This window comes from Leptonychotes weddellii, chromosome 16 (genome assembly GCF_054177405.1).
Source record: "Leptonychotes weddellii isolate Sample4059 chromosome 16, ASM5417740v2, whole genome shotgun sequence".
Taxonomy (NCBI): Eukaryota; Metazoa; Chordata; class Mammalia; order Carnivora; family Phocidae; genus Leptonychotes; species Leptonychotes weddellii.
The window spans coordinates 47,308,395-47,331,611 of NC_138384.1; the positions used below are offsets into that span (position 1 = coordinate 47,308,395).

A 23,217-nucleotide genomic window follows, 5' to 3' on the forward strand; every position below is an offset into this window, starting at 1 on the left:
ATTTTATTCATTTATTTGAGAGAGGGAGAACATGAGTGGTGGGAGGGGCAGAGGGAGAGGGAGAAGCAGCCTCCCTGCTGAGTAGGGAGCCCAATGTGGGGCTCGATAGCAGGACCCCTGGATCATGGCCTGAGCCAAAGGCAGATGCTTAACTGACTGAGCCACCCAGGTGCCCCATATTACCAGTCTAATAGGAAGGAAATTTCTCTTCGATCAACAATCTCCATGATACAGCTCTTGCTTACATAGAGTTTGTTTCCCTTTTCCTAAAGTCAAGGTCAACTATATTTGAAGGAGTCTCCTTAATGTGTTCCATACATGAGAATCTTTCCTTGGTTCATTGTTTTAAATATTTTTGATTACCTTAAATTTGTTTTGTTTTGTTTTGTTTTGGTAGCCTGTTACTCGTGGGCCCCAACGGCTGTGAACAACAACAGCAGCAACAACAAAATTCTTTTTGGAGATGAGTTTGTATGAGGAGAAACAAAATTAATCAGAATAAACGAGTATGTCTTGTGGTGAAAAGTGCCGGGAAGATCAGTGGGACAGCAGTGGAATAGTGGGCAAAGCCCTGGAGCTGCTGTAGCACCTGGGAGTCTAGCTGGGGCCTCTAATCTTAGGTCTTTGGGGAATGGGAGTACCTCTTTGGTAAGATGCCTTTGAGCAGCAGTATGAGGGATATGAGGCCTTGGGTGAATTGAGCTCCAAGTAGACAAAATGATGAGTTAAAGGCCCAAGGCTGGGGCGCCTGGATTGCTTAGTTGGTTAAGTTTCTGCCTTCGGCTCAGGTTGTGATCCCCGGGTCCTGGGATCAAGGCCCACGTCAGGCTCCCTGCTCCCTTCTCCCTCTCCCACCCCCTTGCTTCTGTTCTCTTTTGCTCTCTCTCAAATAAATAAAATCTTAAAAAAAAAAAGTCAAATGCCTAAAGCAGGAGGTGTTTGAGGAATGTCAGGGAAGCCTGTGTGAATACAGGGAACAGAGCCAGAGGGCGTGGCTGGTGATCATGTGGAGATAAGGGCGGTGGGGTAGTGGCTGGAGTTTGGAGTATACAGCTCGTGTAGGACCTTGGAAGGACATTTCAAGGGCTTGATATTTTTAAATAACAAGAAGAAAACAATAGGGAGTTTTCAGTAGAAGACAAATATGAAATCATTTATACTTAAAACGATGGCTTTGACTCTTCATAGAAAGGAGACAGTAGCAGACGGGTTGAAGCCTAAAATCCAGCCGGGAACCTGTTGCTATAGTCTAAGACACCTGCGGAGAGAGGGTGAGGGTTGGTCAGCTTCTCAATGTGTTTATAAAGAGGGCAGAAATGAATTCCTACTGAAGTAGGTGGAGGGTGTAAGAGAAAATACAAAAGCAGGATGATGGTAAGTCTTTTTGGTGTGAGTCTGGGAGGAGGGAGTTGCCATTTCTGAGATGAAGATGACGTGTGGAGGTGTGGGTTGAGAAGTCAGGGGCTCTGTTTTGGGCATCGTACGTCATTAGACTGTGCTCGTGCACATCCAGGTGCAGCATGCTGTGTTTGGATATACCTGAGGAGTCCAGGGAGAGTTTAGGACTAGAGATAGAAATATGGATTGAGTAGATCTCCTGTGATATGCGTACAGATTAAGAAGAGCCTTGGACAACTAGCTGTCAGAATGATGGCTATTTGTTAAATGCAGGGTTTCCTAATATGGTACCCAGACCCCTTTTGAGAGTGTATTTTTGTTAGATTTGGGTGATGGCCTGGGCTAGTCTATATATAATGCCCTAAGCAGGCCCTCTTGAGCCTAGTTGGTGAACCACAATCTTCATATGTGCTGGAAGAAATTGAATTTAGTGAGAAGTAAAGCAATATATTCTAGGAGTGAGATTTTAGTACCAAATAGAAGACGAATTGGCATGTAATATATAGAGGTTCAGCTTTTGAATGAGGCATCTTTTTTTTTTTTTTTTTTTTTGAGAGAGAGAGCACATGTGAGCAGGGGGAGGAGCAGAGGGAAAGAGAGAATCTTAAGCAGGCTTCATACTCATCACGGAGCCCAATCCCGGGCTTGATCTTACAACCCCGAAATCATGACCTGAGCTGAAATCAAGAGTTGGATGCCCAACTGACTGAGCCATCCAGGCACCTCTTGAATGAGGCATCTTGTGCTATAGTTCTGAACTGTGTGAAGTTAATTGTCAAAATGACCAGTAAAGCGGGGCGCCTGCGTGGCTCAGTCGGTTGTTTGACTTTGGCTCAGGTCATGATCTCAGGGTCCTAGGATCAAGCCCCATGTTGGGCACTCAGTGTGGAGTTTGCTTGAAATTCTCCTTCTCCCTCTGCCCCTCCTGCTGGTACTCTCTCACTCTCTCTAAAATAAATAAATCTTAAAAAAAAGGCAACCAAGTCTATGTTTATTCATTTTGAGTGATCTTGTTCATGCACCGACTGTTCTTATTTGTATTTTCTTTGCTTATATTACTGTGTTTAACCTTTGTCCAAGTGATAACAAACATATTTACTTGGACTTTCTTTAAAATGAGGTCATAGTGTTACCAATAAAGAGCCAGCCTACACAAAGCCATTTGTGAAATAGTTTTATTATATACCAAGCTCATGGAAAGATTCATTCTTCTCTTTTTTCCTAGAGATCAAGAAAGATGATGGTCATCTACCAGGGCAGTTGCAAAATCAAAGATGTCCAAAGAGAATGAAACAATGCCATGAACATAATGCATTCGGAAATGTCATTCATCAGAGTAAAAGTAATTTTCCCTTAAGGCAAAATCATGATATCTTTGACTTAAATGGGAAAACACTGAAATCAAATTTAAGTTTAGTCAACCAGAACAGAAGCTATGAAGTAAAGAACCTCATTGAGGTTAATGGGGATACGAAATCCTTATCCCATACAAAGCATGACCAGTGTTGTATTGAAATTAAATTTCCCGAATGTGGGAATTCTGTGAATACAAATTCCCAATTCATCAAGCATCAAAGAACTGAAAAGATAGAGAAGCCCCATGTGTGCAGTGAGTGTGGAAAAGGCTTCTTCAAGAAGTCTCGGCTCATGGGTCATCAGAGAGTTCACACAGGAGAGAAGCCTCATGGGTGCAGCGTGTGTGGGAAAGCCTTTTCCAGGAAGTCCAGACTCACTGAACATGAGAAAACTCACGTAGGAGAAAAGCGGTATGAGTGCTCTGAATGTGACAAAGCATTCCCCAAGAAATCACGGCTACTTACGCATCAGAAAACCCATACAGGAGAGAAACCCTATGTGTGCAGTGAGTGTGGAAAAGGCTTCATCAAGAAGTCCCGGCTCATTAACCATCAGAGAGTTCACACAGGAGAGAAGCCTCACGAATGCAGTCTGTGTGACAAAGCATTCTCCAGAAAGTCCAGGCTCGTTGAACACCAGAGAACTCATACGGGAGAAAAACCTTATGAATGCACTGAATGTGATAAAACGTTCCGCTGGAAGTCACAGCTCAATGCCCATCAGAAGACCCATACAGGAGAGAAATCATATATATGCAGTGATTGTGGAAAAGGCTTCATTCAGAAGGGCAATCTCATTGTACATCAGCGAACGCATACTGGGGAGAAGCCTTATATATGCAGTGAATGTGGGAAAGGTTTCATTCAGAAGGGCAATCTCCTTATACATCAACGAACTCACACTGGAGAGAAACCCTATGTATGCACCGAATGTGGGAAAGGCTTTAGCCAGAAGACATGCCTCATATCACATCAGCGATTTCACACTGGAAAGACTCCCTTTGTGTGTACTGAGTGTGGAAAATCCTGTTCACACAAGTCTGGTCTCATTAACCACCAGAGAATTCACACAGGAGAGAAACCCTATACCTGCAGTGACTGTGGGAAGGCTTTTAGAGATAAGTCGTGCCTTAACCGACACCGGAGAACTCATACAGGAGAGAGGCCCTATGGATGTGCTGACTGTGGGAAGGCTTTCTCTCACCTGTCCTGCCTTGTTTACCATAAGGGAATGTTGCATGCAAGAGAGAAAGGTGCACGTTCAGCCGCAGTGGAGAATCCTTTCCCAGAGAGCTACAGCTCATCACTTTCCAATGATAGCATGCAGGAGAAGGACCCGGCTAACACGGTGTCCGTGCAGACGCCTTCTGTAGCAGCTCAGACTTCCTTACACCTCCGTGGCCTCCTAGCAGACAGGAACATAGCCACCATGGGACAGCCAGGTACCAGATGTGCATCATCAGCAGATAACGGAATCTGCACAGAGAAACCTTTTGAATGCAGTGAATGTGGTAGTGCCTTCACTGATCAGTTACGTCATATTTTATGTCACAAAAAGCACACAGGAATAAGGTGTGATACGATCAAGGTGGAAAACCCTTGACTAAAACCTTCCTGCTCATTATTGGGCTGATAAGTGTATACGGAGACAAATAGTATAACGACCAAGAATAGTATAAAGACAAATAGTACAAAGATCGGAAAATCCTTTGTGGAAAGGTAGACCTTACCGGTGTTTCATAGGTCACATATCATCAGTGAGCTCATAGCTGGTAGAAATAATAATGACCCTGGAAAAGTCCTTCCCCAGAAATAAGACTTCAGTAGGCGTCAGAGATCTCACACCGGAGAAGAACAGTTGGAAGAGCTCTGAAGGCAGTGAATGTGGCACGGTCGTCAGTGGGGCATTCTGCCTCATCAGTTGGCAGAGGAAATCATACAGAAGCAAAACTCTGACCTCACCAACTGTGGAACATCTTCGGCAAAGTACCAGAAAACACATAAAGCAAATAAGCCCTGTGAAAATGAGTGTTTTAGAGATTTCTGCCACAAGTTTGAAATCATTTTACTTCAGATAATGTACATAGTGTACATTTTAGGACAATATACCTCGAATCAAACTCCTCATTGATATGATGGTCACTCTTTAATTCAAAGGAGGTGGTGTATATTGCACATCAATGGTTAGAGTCAGAACAGTGCACCCCCTCCCTTTTTTGGGGGGGGGTGTGAATCTCTCATTCCCGCCCATGATCATTATATGGTTAGCTCTTGTGTTTCTTTGGTTCTAAATTTATTCAGTTTATTTTAGGCTGCTGAAGTCCCTCCTTCAGCCTTCAAAAGGAAAGTGAATACATTTGATTCAATAACGTACCATCGTGTGTTTGGATGTGGTTAACTTTGTAAATCTCACCCAAAGGAACAACTGCTCAGAACTCACAACCTGTCAGCCAGGTTCTTTCCCTAGAAGATAGTCCCATCCGGTACACACACCACTCAGAAAAACTTTTCAACTGTTTCCTTTACCTGGTGCTGTTCTAGAACCTACAGATGCTGACAGTGATGAACTGAACAAAAGTCCTTGCTGCCTTTGAGCTGGCATTTTTTAAAAAAGATTTATTTACTTGAGAAAGAGAGCACAAGCAGGGGAAGTAGAAGGCAGAGGGAGAGGGAGAAGCAGGGAGCCTGATGTGGGGCTTGAGCCCAGGACCCTGGGATCATGATCTGAGCTGAAGGCAGACGCTTAACCGACTGAGCCACCCAGGTGCCCCTAAGCTGGTGTTTTTTTAAAGCTGGATTATATGTGTGTAGCAATTTGACCCTCCAGCATGTGTAATCAAAGGATGTATACACCTACATTAGTTGAAAAGGACATACCATAGAAGATACAAAGTATCCTGGTAATTTCTTTTTCGAGGGGCATATTCTTACTTGGAAAGGGAGCAGGAAAGGATTCACTTAGTTTTACACATGTAAAATAGGATATGGAGACTTTTTTAAAAGGTTCGTATCTTATCTCTCCACTTGAATTATAAATGTCTATCTGGATAGTTTATAGTTTATATTCCCCAGCACATAGCAAAATAGAAATGAATTACATTGCTTTGAAAGATGATTGAGAGTGAGTGTATGACCTATTAATGACCTAACAGACTAACCAACCAAACATATTTTTGTCACTGAAAGAAAGGAGCTATAGGAAAGAAATTTCAAAGATCAGTATTATCCCAAGAAACATTAAAAAAAAAAAAAAGAATCCTGAATAGAGGCCTCTGGCAATATAGAAGGGGCAGATCAGTGAAGGAATAGGATCCACAGAACGCCCAATTAATGGAAGAAAATGACGTCACTTTAAAAATTGAGGACAGTGTGTTAGATGGGTGGAGGTGAGATTCCGTCACATGTCGTGGAGAAGGGCCCTGACCCTGGTCCACAGTCTGCCACCTGTTAGAGTTGCCAGAGTCTCAGGGATCCCAGCTCCACTGTGATGTGATGAACAGAGACATGATGTCGCATCATCATCTTCATTGTCCTGTGTCATCTCTTCTGTACTCAGGGTTCTTTCCCTTGCTTCAGTAAAGACCTATCCAGCTTAAAAACAGTGAGTCCTACTTACAAGGGAAAAAAGTGGAAATTTGCCATGAAGTGGCTGTTTCATAATTGAATTCCAAACTCGAGTCAATTACTCCATTCACTACTACAAACATCTTTTTGAGCATCTGCATTGTGCCAGGTACTGTTGCAGACATGGGATACTCTGGTGAACAACACATGCAAACTAATGGCCTCTAACAGGATGGATGCGGGGCAGATGCTCTTCAAAGAATCAGAAATGGATTCTTCTTTGACTCGGTCTTCAAGTTCTTTCCACTCCTTGTCTTGTGAATCTGCATGTCATATCATGGTGGTTGGCATCGTCCTACTTAAATCTGCAGTCAGGGTCCCTGAATGGGCTGCCCAGCCTACCCTGAACCTGAGGACCAGGTGCTGAACTCACCTTTCCGAGGTTGGTATCCCAGGTAAATAAAACATATTAGTGCGATAGATTCCATACGATCCTCTTTAAGAAGGTTGTCTCAGCTTACATCCTCTACTGCTCCACCCCCTCGCCTTTATAAAAATCAGTTCTAACTAACACTAAGTGTGCCGTTTGCCAAATGATAACCACATTGTCTTACTAGTATTCTGAAATGTTCCATTTCCATCTTGGTGAATTTTAGGGAAATGCTTTTGTACATTTGAAGCCTCATCACTTTCTCCTTGGTCCGGGTACCACGTTCTCAGCTGTTGCACATGGTGATGAGTGAGGATACTGAGGTCAGGGTTTGGGGTCTGTTGGGGTCCAGACTCTGCCTTGTCTGGCTCAGTGGGGGTGGGTGTATTAGTCTGCTTGAGCTGTCATAACAAAGCACAGACTCGGTGGTTGAAACAACAGACATTTGCTCACAGTTCTGGAGGCTAAAGTGTGAGATCAAGTCCACAGGGTTGGTTCCTTCTGAGGTCTCGTCTTGGCTTGTAGATGACCACACACCCTTTGTGTGTGCTTTAGGCTGGAAAATGAAGTGGAAGCTCTTCAGCTGTTCCTCATGGAGGACCATGGAGGTTCAAGTGAAAAGGAGAGTTGATTTTTGGAGGGATGTGCCTTGAATGTCTTTAAAAGTTGCATTCACTGATTTCTGCCCAGGAGTATCCCTGCCTTTGGGCTGTGCACCTTTTCCTCTGATAATGTTACAAAGAGTCAGGAAGTTTCTGGGGCTTGGACCAAATTGCCTTGATATCTGAGATGCAGGCTGGGGGATAAGGGACCCTGTGAATTTGGAGGAAATGAGGACAATTGTAGAAAGTGGTTAAGGTTAAGGTTGTTCCTGAGCAAGATATTTGATTCCAAAGGCTTAGTGTGACATAATAAGAAATACATATTTGGTCTCTGCTCCCAGTTCCTGACTCAGAGCTCCTAAACCCTTGTAATTTCCTGAACCACAGGGGTGATAGGAATGTCTTACACAGAGCTGTTAAATCCCTTGAAACTTCCTGGTGATAGAAGTGTCTTTTCTTCTAATAAGGTGACTCTTGGTGGGCTCCTGGATGTATCCTGGATCGGGGTTTTTTACCAGAAAGACCACCACCCTTGACTAGAAGCTTGGAACTTTCAGGGAAGGGAAAGGGGCTAGAGATTGGGTTAATAATCATTCATTATCTATCTATCTACCTACCTACCTACCTACTTATCTATCTATAATCATTTGAAACTTTTGTCTTTAAAATGCTTACATGAATCAAGTAGGTAATTTTTTTAAAAGTAAAGGTAATATGTATATATATTTTTAAATGGTTATTTATGCATATATTTTATATATTCAGCAAACAAGTGAGTTCCCTTTTATGTTGGGGGTCCTCAAGACCATCCTCAGGTTTGATAATTTGCTAAGAAGACTCAGAACTCAGAAAACTTGTTATACTCAAGGTTACATTTACTATAGAAAGGATAGAGATTAAAACAGCAAAGGAAAAGCCACAGTGTGACCTGGGGGTGGTGGCTGTGTGTCAAATGGTGCCTGAGCCTGTGGAGAAGCTGGAGACTGAAGTCAGCCATGTGTGTGTCCTGCCCAGCTGATGTGCTCGAGCCCCAGTAGAGAGTGGACATCAAGGCTCAGATGAGCATTCCCTGTTGGCACTTTCCCCTGCCTGCTGTCACAAGTTCATGCTGAGGAAGTGGCGCTGCCCATGACTCCATTGTGGAAGGACAGCTGGACGCTCCATGTTTGGAACTTTCCTGTACTCTGCCCTTTGTGCCACTTTTCTTGGCTGAGGTTAATCTGTATCCTTTAACTATAATAAACTGTAACTGTGAGTGTAACAGGTTTCAGTGAGTTCTCAGTCCCGCTAGCAAATTATCATGGCCTTACAGAATATTCTCCCTAGTTTCGGTAGCTCAGTGCTGCATTTTGGGTAATTTCTAGTCCACTAATTATCCCTTCAATGCTTCTAATATGCTTTTAAAATATGTATTTCTTTTTTCAGAAATACTCTTCTCCTCAAATCTGCCTACTTGTCTCTTTATAGTTCCTGTTCTTTAGGCATTTTTAAAAAAGATTTTATTTATTTATTTGACAGAGACAGAGATAGCGAGAGCAGGAACACATGCAGGGGGAGTGGGAAAGGGAGAAGCAGGGTTCCCAATGAGCAGGGAGCCCGATGCGGGGCTCGATCCCAGGACCCTGGGACCATGACCTGAGCCGAAGGCAGACGCTTAACGACTGAGCCACCCAGGCGCCCTGTTCTTTAAAGGCATTTTAAAATACTTTATTCCTTACCACATTTTTTTTTAGAGAGGAAGAGGGAGGTTGGGAGGGAGAGGCAGAGGGAGAGTGAGAGAGAATCTTAAGTAGGCTCCACGCCTAGCACAGAGCCCAACATGGGGCCAGTCTTAGGACCCTGAGGTCATGACCTGAGCTGAAATCAAAAGTTGGACATTCAATCAACTGAGACACCCAGGTGCCCCTACAATGTTTTCTAGAAAACTGCTTGTATTGATGCAGCATATATGGTGACAATAAGCAGAATAACTTCCTTTACATGACATCTGTATCAATAAAAGGGAGGTGCACCTGGCTGGTTCAGTTGGTAGAGCATGCGACTCTTGATCTCAAGGATGTGAGTTCAAGCCCTGCATTGGGTCTAGAGATTACTTAAAAAAAAAAATCTTAAAAAAAAAAAATAAATGGGAAGCATTCATGTTAAAGAGGATCCTGTTGTTACAGGACTTGCTGACACTGGAGGACGTGGCCGTGGACTTCACCTGGGAGGAGTGGCAGCTCCTGGCCCCCGCCCAGAAGGACCTGTACCGGGACGTGATGTTGGAGAACTATAGCAACCTGGTGTCAGTGGGTGAGGACAGCTCCCTTGTGTCACTTAGAGGTCCTCATCAGTGGTCTGTCCTCTGTCAGCCACTTAACGCTTCAGAGTATCTGCAGTGCTCTCAAGTGGTAGATTCTCAGATCCTTCTCTGGCTTCAGACAAGAGTGTATAATGAGTTGTCTCCTGAGAGAAAAGCCTCTGAGTTGCAGATCTGAAAACTGTCTCAGTCCCTCAGATATAGCATTCTCCCATCTTGACAGACCCCAGCCCATTTCGAAGTGTTCTCTCTTTTCCATGAGCAGGGCATCAAGCTAGCAAACCAGATGTGCTTTCCAAGCTGGAATGAGGGCAAGAACTGTGGGCGATAGAAGAGGAAGTCCACAGTCGAACCTATCCAGGTGAGTGGGTGAGAACAGCAAGGTGGACGGCTGAGGAAGTCCCGTTCTCAGTGGTCAGGGAAGGCTCCAGGGCTGTGATGGTCTCTGACAATGTCTAAACAACTGCCCCTCATATTCTTCTTCCCTTACTAGATAGAGCTTCTTTGTAGGAGTTGAGGAAAATATGCCCCTTTTATTCTTCCAAGAGCTGATCCCTGTTTATTTTATGTACATCTTGATTTTTTGTTGTTGTTGTTTGGTTCTCTTCTTCCTACATTTCTCAGATTTTTTTTTTTTTTTTTAAGATTTATTTATTTATTTTAGAGAGAGTGAGCATGTGCGAGTGGTGGGGCAGGGCAGAGGGAAAGAGAATCTCAAGCAGACTCTGTGCTGAGTGAGGAGCCCAATGCAGGCTCGATCTCACGACCCCAAGATCATGACCTGAGCTGAAACCAAGAGTCAGACGCTTAACTGACTATGCCACCCAGGCACCCCAACTCAAATCTCCTTTTTTTATTCATTGTAACAGTGTCTCTAACTACTTCTTCTATCTCCCACCTCCCTTGCTATGAAATCTCACCTTCTAGGCATTACTCCAAACATAGACATTTGAATTCAAGTCTTCCAACTAGTTCATCTTCCCATTCCATTGCAAACTAGTGATTTCCCTTCCCAGCGTTCAGCCTCACTTTGGTTGCTGTGCCCACACTGTCATCTGATCTCTGTGTTTCCATGGTTTCTTAGCTTGTTCTAGACTAAATGTTTGTGTCCTCTCAAGATTAGGATGTTGAAATCCTAATCCCCAAGGGGATGGTGTTAGGAGGTGAGGCCTTTGAGAAGTGATTAGGTTATGAAGGTCCTGCCTCTTCTGCCATATGAGGTTGTAGCTGGGAGCACTGCCTATGAAAAAGGAGGCCTCCCAGACACCAATCTGTTGGTACCCTGATCTGGGACTTACCAGCCTCCAGAAATATGAGAAATAAATTTCTATTGTTTTTTGTTATAGCAGCCTGAGTGAATTAAGACACTTCTCTTTCCCCACTCTGAAATTATCCAAAGGTTTGATTTTCTTTTTCTTGCTCTGTTCTGAATTCCTTAAAGCTTGCCTTCATTTTGATGAATTAAGCTCTTATTCTCTATAAAGACTCCAAAGTTCACAGAAACTCCTGAGTGAATTCAGAATTTTTCTTAAGGAACTAAAATCACTTTCTCTATAAGAAAATTTCTTCCATCTTCCTCTTTTTTTTTTTTTAAGTTTAGGGTCCTCTAATAGTTTAGAAAAACTAAATCTACTAAAGTAGGCTAAGAAAGAATAGTGGGAGTTAAGAAAGAGGTGGTGAGGTTGGACGATCTAAGAGAGTCTGGTTCTCCAGAAGCAGAACAAAAATGTCTTTCAAGAAAGTAAGAGCTGGGGCATCTGGGTGGCTCAGTCGGTTGGGCATCTGCCTACGGCTCGGGCCATGATCCCGGCATCCTGGGATCAAGCCCCGTGTCAGGCTTGGGGAGTCTGCGTGCTTCTCCCTCTGCCGCTCCCTGCTACTTGTGCTCTCTCTTGCTTGCACTCTGTCTCTTTCTCTCAAATAAATAAAATCTTAAAAAAGAAAATAAAAAAAGAAAGTAAGAGCCGTAAACATTATCTGGAGTTGCTGATTCATGAAGTAAGATATAAACTAAGGGATAGGGATGTGATCTTACTGTTGTCTTCCCATTCTTACAGTTGCATGTATGTGTACTTTTTTCACTTTAAATTCTCTTTTCATGACATGGTCTTTGACCACTCCCTTGTGTTTTCCTTCAATGAATTCTCATTGTACTTTGCGTCCAGACCATTGAAACGCAGGCTTGAAAACACAAAAATAGATGGATACCATCTATTTTTCAAACATTTCCTAAATCCAAGGCTTTTGTTGGAGACTGTGTGCATAATGCATGTATCCAGGCCTCTCCCTCTCAGTCTGGTTGATTAGATTTTGGGTACAAGTCTCGGGATGTCAGTATTTAAAGTCCTCTAGAGGATGCTGTTGTGGTAGTTTACTTGGTGACTCATAGCTGAAATGCTGAATTTCAACAGAAGCAAAAAATACTATCTAGTAGCAAACAGTTTTGTGCTGAATATATGACATGGATACATGAAAATCTGTATGCGATAGAGGTTTTGAACACAAGGTATTGCTGTTAGATTTCAAGGTTGAGGTTACATGTCAAAATGATGAGTAAAGATGTGATATTATGGAAATCTAGAGGAAACAGAATCTACAGTTATATAGAGAGCATGGGAAATGATGGCATGATATGTGGGAGCATATCTAGATTTTAAATAAAGATCATGTGCTGCTCAGGTGGCTCAGTCAGTTAAGCATCCAACTCTTGATTTCAGGTCAGGTCATGAGATCGAGTCTTGTACTGGCCTTCGTGCTCAGTACAGAGTCTGCTTGAGATTCTCTCTCTCCTCCCTCTGCCCCTTCCCTTGCTTGCGTATGTTCTTTCTCTCTCTAAATAAATAAAATCTTAAAAAAAAAAAAAAAAAGATAATGAAGGGTAAAGAATGGAGGCATAAATAGTAGGAAATCTGCAAAGCCATGGCCAAGACTGCCACAGATTGGTCTGAAGCCAGCCATGAGAAGGCCAGTGTCAGAGGGTATTTGTGGGGGAAGTAGTGGAATGGAAATGGGTAAATGGGGTAATCAAGGCAATGTTAACTTTTTTTTTTTTTTTTAAAGATTTTATTTATTTATTTGACAGAGACACAGCGAGAGAGGGAACACAAGCAGGGGGAGGGGGAGAAGGAGAAGCAGGCTTCCCGCGGAGCGGGGAGCCCGATGTGGGGCTCGATCCCAGGACCCTGAGACCACGACCCGAGCCGAAGGCAGACGCTCAACGACTGAGCCACCCAGGCGCCCCGGCAATGTTAACTTTTATTGCCATGCCGACTGTTTATATTTTATGTATTAGTAATTGAATTATTTGAGGTAGCATGGTAGGGTTCTTTTTGTTGTTTTGTTTTTCTCTAGCTCTGGGTAGTCTTAATTTCTACCAGGTAGCAACTGTATAGCAATAATAAGGAACAGCCAGAGGTTGTAGGAAAAACTGAACATATAGCTGGCTTGAGTCTTGGTTCAAAAGGAGGCAAGTGGTCCTTTAGGCTGCTTAACTGATACCAGCATGGAGACATAAATGTAGGATTATGGAAGAAGATGCAGTCCGATGCAAGATGAGGGGTCAGTGCATTAGGGATATCAAAATGGGAGAAGACCAGCTTGACATCTATATAGGTACAACATGCAGAATGTGTTTTTCTTACCACGTTTAGAAGCACATATACGGGCGCCTGGGTGGCTGAGTCAGTTAAGTGTCTGCCTTCAGCTCAGGTCATGACCTCAGGGTCCTGGGATCAAGCCTTCTCGGGGGGGGAGTCTGCTTTTCCCTCTCTCTCTGCCCCTCCCCACCATTCATGCTCTCTCTAGCTCACACTCTGACTGAATGCAGAAATAAAATAAAATCTTTAGAAGCACATCTGCCTCTGGAGAACTCTGTGTGTCCGTCCAGTCTGTTGGAAATTCCTGGATGGTCATTGTCTCTCATCTTTGCCCCTTTCTTCAGGAGCAAACCTCAGCTAGACTAAAAGTTGAAGTGTTGAGGTAAGAGTTGCTCTCTAAACGTGTGACCAGTGTGATGGTACTGTGCAGAATAAAGAAAAGGGTAGATTTTAGAAACAGGATGACCACTTAAGAGTATCATAGATACATCGAAATCAAACACTGAGGATCCAACCTTCTGAATTGCCTCTCTGAGCCATTTGTTCATAACAAGCATCTCCTTTTATCCTTGACCAGCATAATCAGTTTGTTTCCTTTGGTGGGATCTTCCAAACCAGAAGTCTGAATATTTAAGTGACTAACATCTTGGTCCTCTGCCTCAACTTTCTTTCAATTTTTGCATTCTCTGAACATGACCTCAGCTCATCTTTTATCCTTAAATATTTATGTACTTAAGTTTTCCACACTGCTGTGTCCACACAGGCCAATTCTCAACATTGATATATCCAACTGGGTACTGGCACTTTATGGTCTAATAAAAATCTAAATGTTTACATGCTTCTAAAAGTCCACTTATTTCCCCCACATTCTGAACCTCAGTAACATTCACCCCCTTGAAGGCAGTTTCCACTTACCTCTTGACTCAAGCGAAATATTGAGGAGTAAACCTTAATTCCTCATGTTCTTTATTCCCCCACTCCCCATTTTGAACTCACCGGTGAGACTTGTCTTACCCCATAGGGTATCTTCATTTCCTCCACCCCTCTTCATCTCCTTTGCTCCTTCAAACCACTTCTCATAATTTGCAGCTGTCTCCTTTTCTTCTTTGCTTATTTTCCCTAACTAGAGTGTAAGCTCAGTGAGAATAATATGTTTGTGTGTCCCCAGTGCCAGCACTGTGGCCAGCACTTAACAGGCATTTTATCAGGATTTGTGGAATGACTGAATGCAGCCCTTGTAATTTTGGGTGATGTTTTTCTTCCACCTCTATTTTCTCTTCTAAAGGGGCTTTCTTATTTTCTACTCTTTCTGCATGTTTTTGCAAGACACTATTTAGAAAGCAGCTGACTCTGTATTTATTCATTGTGAATCATCTAAGCTCATTTGTATGTTTATTGCTTTTTCCACTTGATTTTTGTGTATTGTGTTTTTACTAGTGTTCAAGAAATAAGGAACATTATTAAAGATTCTCTTATCCTGAAATCATGCAGTCAACACTAAAGATTGGCCAGTCCACACGTGGGCATTCATTGTTCTCTTCTTTCCTAGAAGTCGAAATTGATGATCATCTGCAGTGATACTTGCATACCCAGAGATTTCTAAAGACAACCAAATATGGAACAATGTGTGAACATAATGTCTTTGAAAATATTGTTCATCTGGACCAACATCATTTTCCTTTAAGGCAAAGTCATGGAAAAACTCTGACATCAAATTTAAATTCAGTCAGTTAAAACAGAAACTGTGAAATAAAGAACCCCGTGTGCATGATGGAGATGGGAAATCCTTTCTCCTTACAAAATATGAGAAATTCAAACTAAAATGCCTGAAATTGGAAAACCCATCAGCACTAAGGCTCCCATTTGTTAAGCATCGGAGAACTCACAAAATGGAGAAATGTACATATACAGTGAATGTGGTGAATCCCTCATCAGGAAGTCTCAGCTCACTGAAGATGAGAGAATTCACTGGGGAGAGAAACTCCATGTTTCTGTAGTACATATGGGAAGGCACATACCACAAAGTCTAGACTCACTGAGCACCAGAAAATTCATACACGAGAGAAACCTTATGTAGGTGAATGTGGCAAAGCCTGTTATAGGAAGTCAGTCATTATACATGAGAGAAATGAAAGAGGAGAAAACCCCCGTTGATGCACTAAATGTGGCAAAGCCTTTCTCATTAAATGACATCTTATTTTACGTCAGAAAACTCATACCTGAGAGAAACACTGTATGTGTAATGATTGTGGAAAGGGCTTCACCCAGATTAGTTTCATTGTACATTGGTGAACTCATACTGGCAAGAAACCTTATATATGTAGTGAATGTGGACAAGGCTTCAATCAGAAGATAAGTCCCATGTGACATCAGGGAGTTCATACAAACAAGACTTCCTTTCTATGTAGTGACTGAAAAATCCTGTCCTCAGAAATCAGGTCTCATTAAACATCAGAAAACGCACACAGGAGAGAAACCTCATAAATGTAGTGAATGTGGGAAAACCTTCATCATGAAACAACAGCTCATTGTCATTAAAGAACTCATACAGGAAAGAGATCCTGTGAATACACTGGGTGTGGGAAAGCTTTTTCCTACAAGTCTTGCCTTATTAAACATAAGAAACATACACAAAGGAGAAATATGTAGATTCATAAACGTGGAAAACCCTTCCACAGAGAGTTACAGCTTCTTACGTGTAAGTGAAACACTATCAATTTGGTCACTGCAAATGCCTTCTGTCACCCCTCAGACATCATTAAGTATTAGTGGAGTCTTAGCAAATAGGAACACAGTCCTTTCAGGAACAAACTCTTGCTAGATGTGCACCCTCAAGAGATAGCAGAAAATTTGCACAGGGGAATAAATACCTTATAACTGCAGTGAATGTGAAGGTGCCGTCACTGGTCAATTAGGTCACATTTTATGTCTAAAAAACCTATGGGAAGGAAACTTAGATATATTTGAGGTAGAAAAACAGTGAACAAAAAATTCCAGGTCATTATATAGCTAAGTATATTTTGAGAGAAATACGAATGCAGAGACTGGGAAAGCATGACAAATTTCATCCTGTTATGTATGTTTATGTGTTGATACAGAGACATAGTCTGATGTTATTAATCTCAGCTTCCATCTACCTTGATTGCTCACTTTTGTCAACTAATCTGGAATGTCTGAGATCATAAGTGAAGCAAAACACTACTGTGATGACAAATAAGATAATTGGTATGTGGATGTTGCTAGGACTGAAAATCTTTATAATATAGAGTTGCTTAGTAGGAAAAAGCAGTATTTGACTAGTGGAGTTTGGGGCACATGTATCTGTTCAGTTTCCCTAGGATAGTGTGGAGAATTAATTGAAAAGTGGCACCCCTTTCACAGATTCTCAAGACTTTCTATTATGCAAAGTCACCTGAGAAACAGCCTTACATTGAATATCTGTTCATTCAGTGAGTATTTGTGAAATACCTCCTTTGGACCTGGTATTATCTATCAGCTAAGGACACAGGGGTGAACAAAACAGAATGTCTTTGCCCTCCTGGAATGAGTGTTAGCTGAATTACTCCATCTAACATACTCGGGGTATGTAAACTCTACATTAGGTGAAATGGACATGGACTAACTGGATCATGGGGTTTGGATTTAGAATGATGTGGAGTTAGATCCTAAAAACATCTTTCCCCAAGGAGGGTATAATGGGAGACAGGGAAACACTCCTATTAATAATGTATAAATAATTGACTGATGAATGGATAAAGAAGATGTGATACACACACACTGGCATATTCCTCAGCCATAAAAAAGAATGAAATCTTGCCATTTGCAACACGTGGATGGAGCTAGAGAGTATTATGCTAAGCAAAATAACTCAGAGAAAGAGAACTACCATATGATTTCACTCGTGGAATTTAGGAAACAAAACATGAATATGGAGTGGGGGCAGAGAGGCAAACTGACTCTTAACTAAAAAGAACAAACTGATGGTTACTGGAGGGGAGGTGGGGGGGGGCTAGGTGGGTTTATAAATAGATGATAGGTATTAAGGAATGCATTTGTTATGATGAGCACTGAGTGTTGTATATAGCTGATGAATCACTAAATTTGACATCTGAAACTAATACTGTATGTTAACTAACTGGAATTTAAATAAAAACGGGAAGAAAAAAGATGTATAAATAATCCAGGATACAAATACTTTTAAAAAAATGCCCACGTCTTACCACCCCACATTGATTATACATTCCTTGATAGTTTTGCACTAACTTCAGTAGCCATTAGCTACATGTAGCTATTTAAATGTAAATCAATTAAAATTAAAAATACTTCATCAGTATCAAGAGTTCACATTTCAAAAGTTCAATATTTTTTTGTGGCTAGTGACCACCATGTTGGACAGTACGGATTAGAACATTTCATTGTCACCAAACAGTATGTTGCATGGTGCTGCTTTATAGAGTCACATATCCTTTGTGATATAGAAAAGATAATTATATATTGACTTGGAAGATGAACGGACTATAAAGAAAAAGTTCTATTATTGCAAAGAATGAGTAATTGTAAGGCAGTTCTAAAAGAATGGGATTGTTCAAAAAATGCTTTGTGTACATGTGCATTAGAATAAATGTCGCCTATAAAAGGGGGAGAGCAGAGAGAAATGGGATGCCCCGGATAAGTCAAAAGGCATGAGAACCTTGGTGTAAGATGGAAGAAAGCTGGAATATGAAAGGAGGTAAGATTCCTCTTGGGTGTATTGGAGAAGAACCCTTACATTGTTCACAACCCTATCACCTCTGAAAGTTGCCATAATTCCATAGTTCCCATTTCTTCTGTGACCTGCTCAGTTGCACCTGTGATCTTCCTTTTCTAGTCCTTCCTCTTGTGACTGGGGCTCTTGTCCTCTCTCATCTACCCAGAGCCTTTCTCTTGATCCAATAAAGGTATCTTGCTAAAAAACCTTGAATCCTGATTAGAGAAGAAGAAATGGATATTTGCTATGCAGTAGCTGTCTTACCTTTCCACCACAAACCTCTGGATTATCAGGGAAATTCAATCCAACATATATTTTTAAGCACCTAAATTTGGTTATCTCAACACTTGAGATTTGATTCTGTAATGCAGTCATTAGATAATTCAGAACAGGAAAATTTTCATGATTGATTTGTATTTTGTATTTGATTTGTATAGGATCACCTTGCCTGCCTTATGAAAACGAGGTAGTAGAGACTTAGTATCAGGTAGGAGGCTGGGCCAGCATAGTAATTATAAAGAACTGACTTCGTGCTTTGACCTGTGGTTACATGACTTTATCAGCTGCCTTCTGAAAATGATGATGGCCTACGGGGTTGAACATAGTGGGGGCAAACAGGTTAACCTGGCATCTGTGCCCCAGCCTGTGTTCTCGAGATCTTTAAGCTCAGTATTGGGGTTGGGGGAGTGGGGAGAATATGAGCTGGAGCAGGGCTAGAAATGGGTAGTAGGCCTGCAAATGGCTGGCAAAGACGGCTTGGTGATGCAGACGCACAGGACTGTGGTAAATCAGTTCTTTGTGGTCATTTCATTTTCTACACATGAAAGTTCGTAAGATTTCCAGTTGCAATATCCAAAACACTGGAAACAGCCCAAAGGCAATTATGCTGTGTGAAAGAAGCCAGAAAAAAAGAGTACACACACGACTCATTTCATGAATACGTCTTCAGTGACAAGCGGCTGACCAGGATGGGTAAGTGGCATGGTTGGGATGAGGCTGGCAACAGGCTCAACGTCCGTGGCTTCAGCTTTCTTTGCGACCGCCGAACACCCCTCACCATCTCACTTTTCCAAACCGTGGTCTCCCGAAGGAAGCACCCTTGCTCAGCTCCCAGGCAGCTCGGGCTCCGCCACCCGGACACCGAAGTCCGTCCGAGCCAACGCGCACCTGCCCCGGGCGCAACCCTCCCCGGCCACAGCGCCGCCTGCTTTCTTGTCAAGCCTGCGTAAATTTTGACGCAGCTCTGAGCCTTTTCTCAATGAGAATCGAGACTGCGGAGCCCGGAAGTTACTTTATTTCCCACCGAGCCGCGGCCCTTAGATGGGAAAGGGCTCCGGCCTTTGAAAACCTGGCGCCCTTCCCCGTCCCCTACAACGAGGAGCCCTGCCCCTTCAAAGATGACCCCCATGTCATGTCTGCCTTGCCTGAACTCGAGCCTCTGAACATCTCTCCATTTTCCCGTAAGAGCTGAGGGGCCAGGAAGCGCGAAGGTTCCGGCGGCACTCACCGTCCTGTCACCGCACAAACGCAGCCGCCGTGCCTTCAGTACGTCAGGTGTGCAAAGATGGCGGCCTCCAGGGCGTCAAGGCGACGGCCGCGCGGACATATGACCTCATAAATAAGCGCCGGAAACCCCTATTCCGTTCTCCATAGAAACGCGCCAGAAACGCCGCTGACCCTCGTCAGGTGTTCTCGGGAGAAGAGCCTGGGTGAGGGGACTAGAGCGAAGGAAGTTTAGGGAAATAAGTTGGGCCCTGAAGAGGTCGCTGCAGACTCAGGAGAGACTCAATTCCGCGTGTGGGTCAGTCTGTAGAGAAGGGTTGGGGAGGAGAGGGGCGGCCTAACGGTCTCTGGGTCAGTTGTTGGTCCCTTGAGTCTGTGAAGGTAGCGCAGGGGCGGGTGTGTTTTTTGGAGGTGAGCACGGAGGAGTCGGTACTGTATGTACTCGAGATGTCTTTGGGGTCAATCATGGGGGGTTCTGGTGGTCAGTGGTTGAAGGTCTGAACAGATGAACTACCGAGAGTCCTGAAGTCAGGGTTTAGAGTCTTCGCGGGTCACTCTCCTTGTAGGTGATTGACAACTGGCGGGGGGGTGTTTGTTAATGAACGTGGCGTTTGGCGCGGGGTTCTGGAATAATTTGGGAGCTCAGTGATCGAGGAACTATTAAGGGAGGTCAGTGTACGTGGTGTCGCTGGTCCGGGTTTGGTATTGCCTGTCTTTTGTGCGGGGTTGTGTGACCACAGGCTTGGAGGTTCAGGAACACTGGCTGGTTTGTGCGTTGGGCTCAGACTCGCTCCTGGAACAGAGTTGTTGAATGTTAGCATTCCTCAAAAGCTTCAGGCCCAAGTCCCTCCTCCATATAATTTTCTAATTTCTTTTGGCTCCCCACCTCCTCCCATCCCTTTGAACCTGCAGAAATGAAAGTTTTGAGGGAGGTGAACGATTCAGATTTAAAATTAATTAGTCTTTTGTTTAAGATTCTGTGTTTATCCTTCTGTAATTTTTTTTTTTAAAGATTTTATTTATTTATTCATGATAGACAGAGAGAGAGAGAAACAGAGGGAGAAGCAGGCTCCCAAGGAGCAGGGAGCCCGATGCGGGACTCGATCCCAGGACCCTGGGATCATGACCTGAGCCGAAGGCAGACGCTTAACCATCTGAGCCACCCAGGCGCCCTATCTTTCTGTAATTTTTGTGTATTCTTTTGGATATTTCCTTTCAGGTTACTTATGTATGTAAAGGCTGACATTTTCCCGGTATTTATATTTTTGAGGTGTTTTAAATTTAAGAAAAAAATTTTTGAGGTGTTTTTAAAAATTTGTATCCATTGCTCATATTCCTTCTCTTTATTTCGGTGTGCTCATTGTTCCTCCTATTGAAATGTAGGTAGATAGGGTGTGTAAAAACTTTTAAAGAGATAGAGCAAGATAGTTTAAAGGAAAAATTCACTGTTGCTCACTGTCCATATGGCCTCATTTCTAAAATTGATCTGAAAATTACCTGCCACTGAGGCATAGTTCTGTTCTGATTCTCCTTTGCCACTTTCCCCTTGCTTGTTATTTCTATACATTCAGAATCTTATGCCTAAGGCATGATTTCTGGGGAACCGAATAAAGAGACAGAAATACTGGGACTGTGTGGTAAGGTGAGTGCATAGCAAGAGAGAATGTAACATTGAAAGTAATTTTGTTCTTCGATCCACAGGTCCTGACAAGAGACAAGAAATGAATGAAGAAAAAGGAGGTCCCAGGACCTAGATAGTGTCATATCTGGGCCACTTTTGAGTGGTGACTAGATTTCTAACTAGAAATTTAGAGCATATCCAGAAGAGACAAAGACAGAATATCCCAGTTGCTGGCCATTTCTCAAAACAGAAGAAAATGATCAATGCCCAGGTGATTTTTGTCTTGTTTTATTCTTTCCTTTGTTCCTTAATGGATGTGTAGAGGCTTGTAAAAATCAGTTCAGTATCTAGAGAGAAAGAAAGTTTGAATCTAACTGCAACATCGTCACAAAGTAGAATCAAGAATATAGGGTTCAGGGGCGCCTGGGTGGCTCTGTTGGTTAAGTGTCCGGCTCTTGATTGCAGCTCAGGTCTTGATCTGAGGGTCATGAGTTCAAGCCCTGCATTGGGCTCCACGCGTGGAGCCTACTTAAAAAAAAAAAGAATGTAGTGTTCATATGATTCCTAGTAAATGACTAATGTTGGAACATCATATGTAACTGAAGGATCCTCTGGCTTACATTAGTGTCACACTGCATCTAATATGTGTGACAACCAACATAAGAGAATCATGTTATGTGATATGCAGTGACCATGAGGAGAAAGCAGAAAGGTTCCTCTGGCACTGAGGACTCAAGAAAAATTTTATATTCTTCTTAGAGGTGATGGGGTGGACAGTTGTGAGCAGTAGCCTTCTAATAAAGGCTGCAGCAGACTTCCTCAGAGTCTCCTGTGGGAATAGACGAAGCAAACTCAGTGAACACAATTTTTTTTTTAAAGATTTTATTTATTTATTTGACAGAGAGAGACATAGTGAGAGAGGGAACACAAGCAGGGGGTGTAGGAGAGGGAGAAGCAGGCTTCCCGCGGAGCAGGGAGCCCAATGTGGGGCTCGATCCCAGGACCCTGGGATCACAACCTGAGCCAAAGGCAGACGCTTAACGACTGAGCCACCCAGGCGCCCCGTCATTGAACACAATTTTTGCAGGAGAGGCTTCACAAACAGGTGGCTGAACTGGCATTGAATTACAGATTTGGCATTAGATAGTTGCAAGAAATTTTGTCTGGTAAGAGCTTGAGTTATAAGGTTCTAGAGTGTTTGCTGTATAACTTCATGTTATCTCAGAAAATGCAGAATCCTTTCCCATTTTAAGGTCTAATTTTTACCTACTCTTCCTTTATTGCTTTTGGTTCCTATAATTATATAAATGATTCATGAGTACCTTTTTTTTTAAAAAAAGATTTATTTATTTACTTACTTATTTTAGAGAAAGAAAAAACACGAGTTGGGGGAGGGCAGAGGGAGAGGGAGAATCCCAAGCAGATAACCTCTGAGCCTGGAGCCGATACAGGATTCGATCCCACCACCCTGAGATCACGACCTGAGCCGAAATCAAGAGTTGGACGCCCAAGCAACTGAGCCACCCAGGAGCCCCTCATGAATACCTTTTTTTTTTTTTTTTTTCTCATGAGTACCTTTTAAAGGAAAAAAATCCTCATGATGGTGTACACATGGGCCAAAAAGTAAATTCCCTCTTCATGTCCCCTTTCCTCATTCCCTCATACCACTTTAGCAGATGCTTGGTGTGTTCTTGCTGTCAGTGAATCTGTGTGTGCATCTGTATACACGTGCCCATTTACAAATGTATTTGGACTTAACGTATATTTGTGTTTGTAAACACACCTATCATGACATTTTGTGTATCAGTGGAATCATACTCCAAAGGACATAATCTGTTGGCTTAAGATGGCATAATTCAAGCATCTAAAGGAATAATAACTGCAAATGATTGGTGACTGTTAACTCTACAAAATTCCATTTGTCTGTAGTCATACTCAACAAAATGAGTTAAACTATGTAAAGCATTTAGTGAGTGCCTCCTAAGTGATATGTGGATCATCCATGCCTGAAATCTTTGCCAGTGCTAATAATAGGACATTATCAGATTGCTAAATTTTCTTTCTTTTTTTTAAAGAAAGATTTTATTTACTTATTTGAGAAA

At 42.6% G+C, this 23,217-nt stretch overlaps 1 protein-coding gene, 2 long non-coding RNA genes and 1 pseudogene across 16 annotated transcripts in view; all 4 read left to right on the forward strand.

Annotated features, from left to right (window-relative positions):
• Positions 1–14,989, forward strand: part of LOC102733235 (zinc finger protein 613) — a 24,377-nt gene extending 9,388 nt beyond the window's left edge. For 2 of the 14 annotated variants that reach the window (XR_014141038.1, XR_014141042.1), the window contains exons 5-7: positions 2,624–6,759; positions 9,515–10,009; positions 14,794–14,989. Coding sequence is in view for 3 of the 14 variants with exons in the window: in XM_081807650.1 (XP_081663776.1) it covers positions 2,624–2,740; positions 9,515–9,624 (227 nt within the window). In the remaining 11 variants the exon portion in view is untranslated. Of the gene's footprint in view, positions 1–397; positions 2,600–2,623; positions 6,773–9,514; positions 10,010–14,793 lie in introns of those variants that run through there. The other 12 variants (XR_014141041.1, XR_014141039.1, XR_014141046.1 and 9 more) reach the window with 12 other exon arrangements.
• The window catches only part of LOC145717689 (uncharacterized), a 147,444-nt gene that overhangs the window by 95,171 nt on the left and 29,056 nt on the right, over positions 1–23,217 (forward strand). The window lies entirely within an intron of this gene.
• Positions 15,204–18,627, forward strand: LOC115936968 (uncharacterized; annotated as a pseudogene).
• LOC145717684 (uncharacterized) lies at positions 19,591–23,184 on the forward strand. Its single transcript, XR_014141074.1, has 3 exons — positions 19,591–19,792; positions 21,196–21,386; positions 22,483–23,184. It is a non-coding gene; the product is annotated as an uncharacterized LOC145717684 (long non-coding RNA).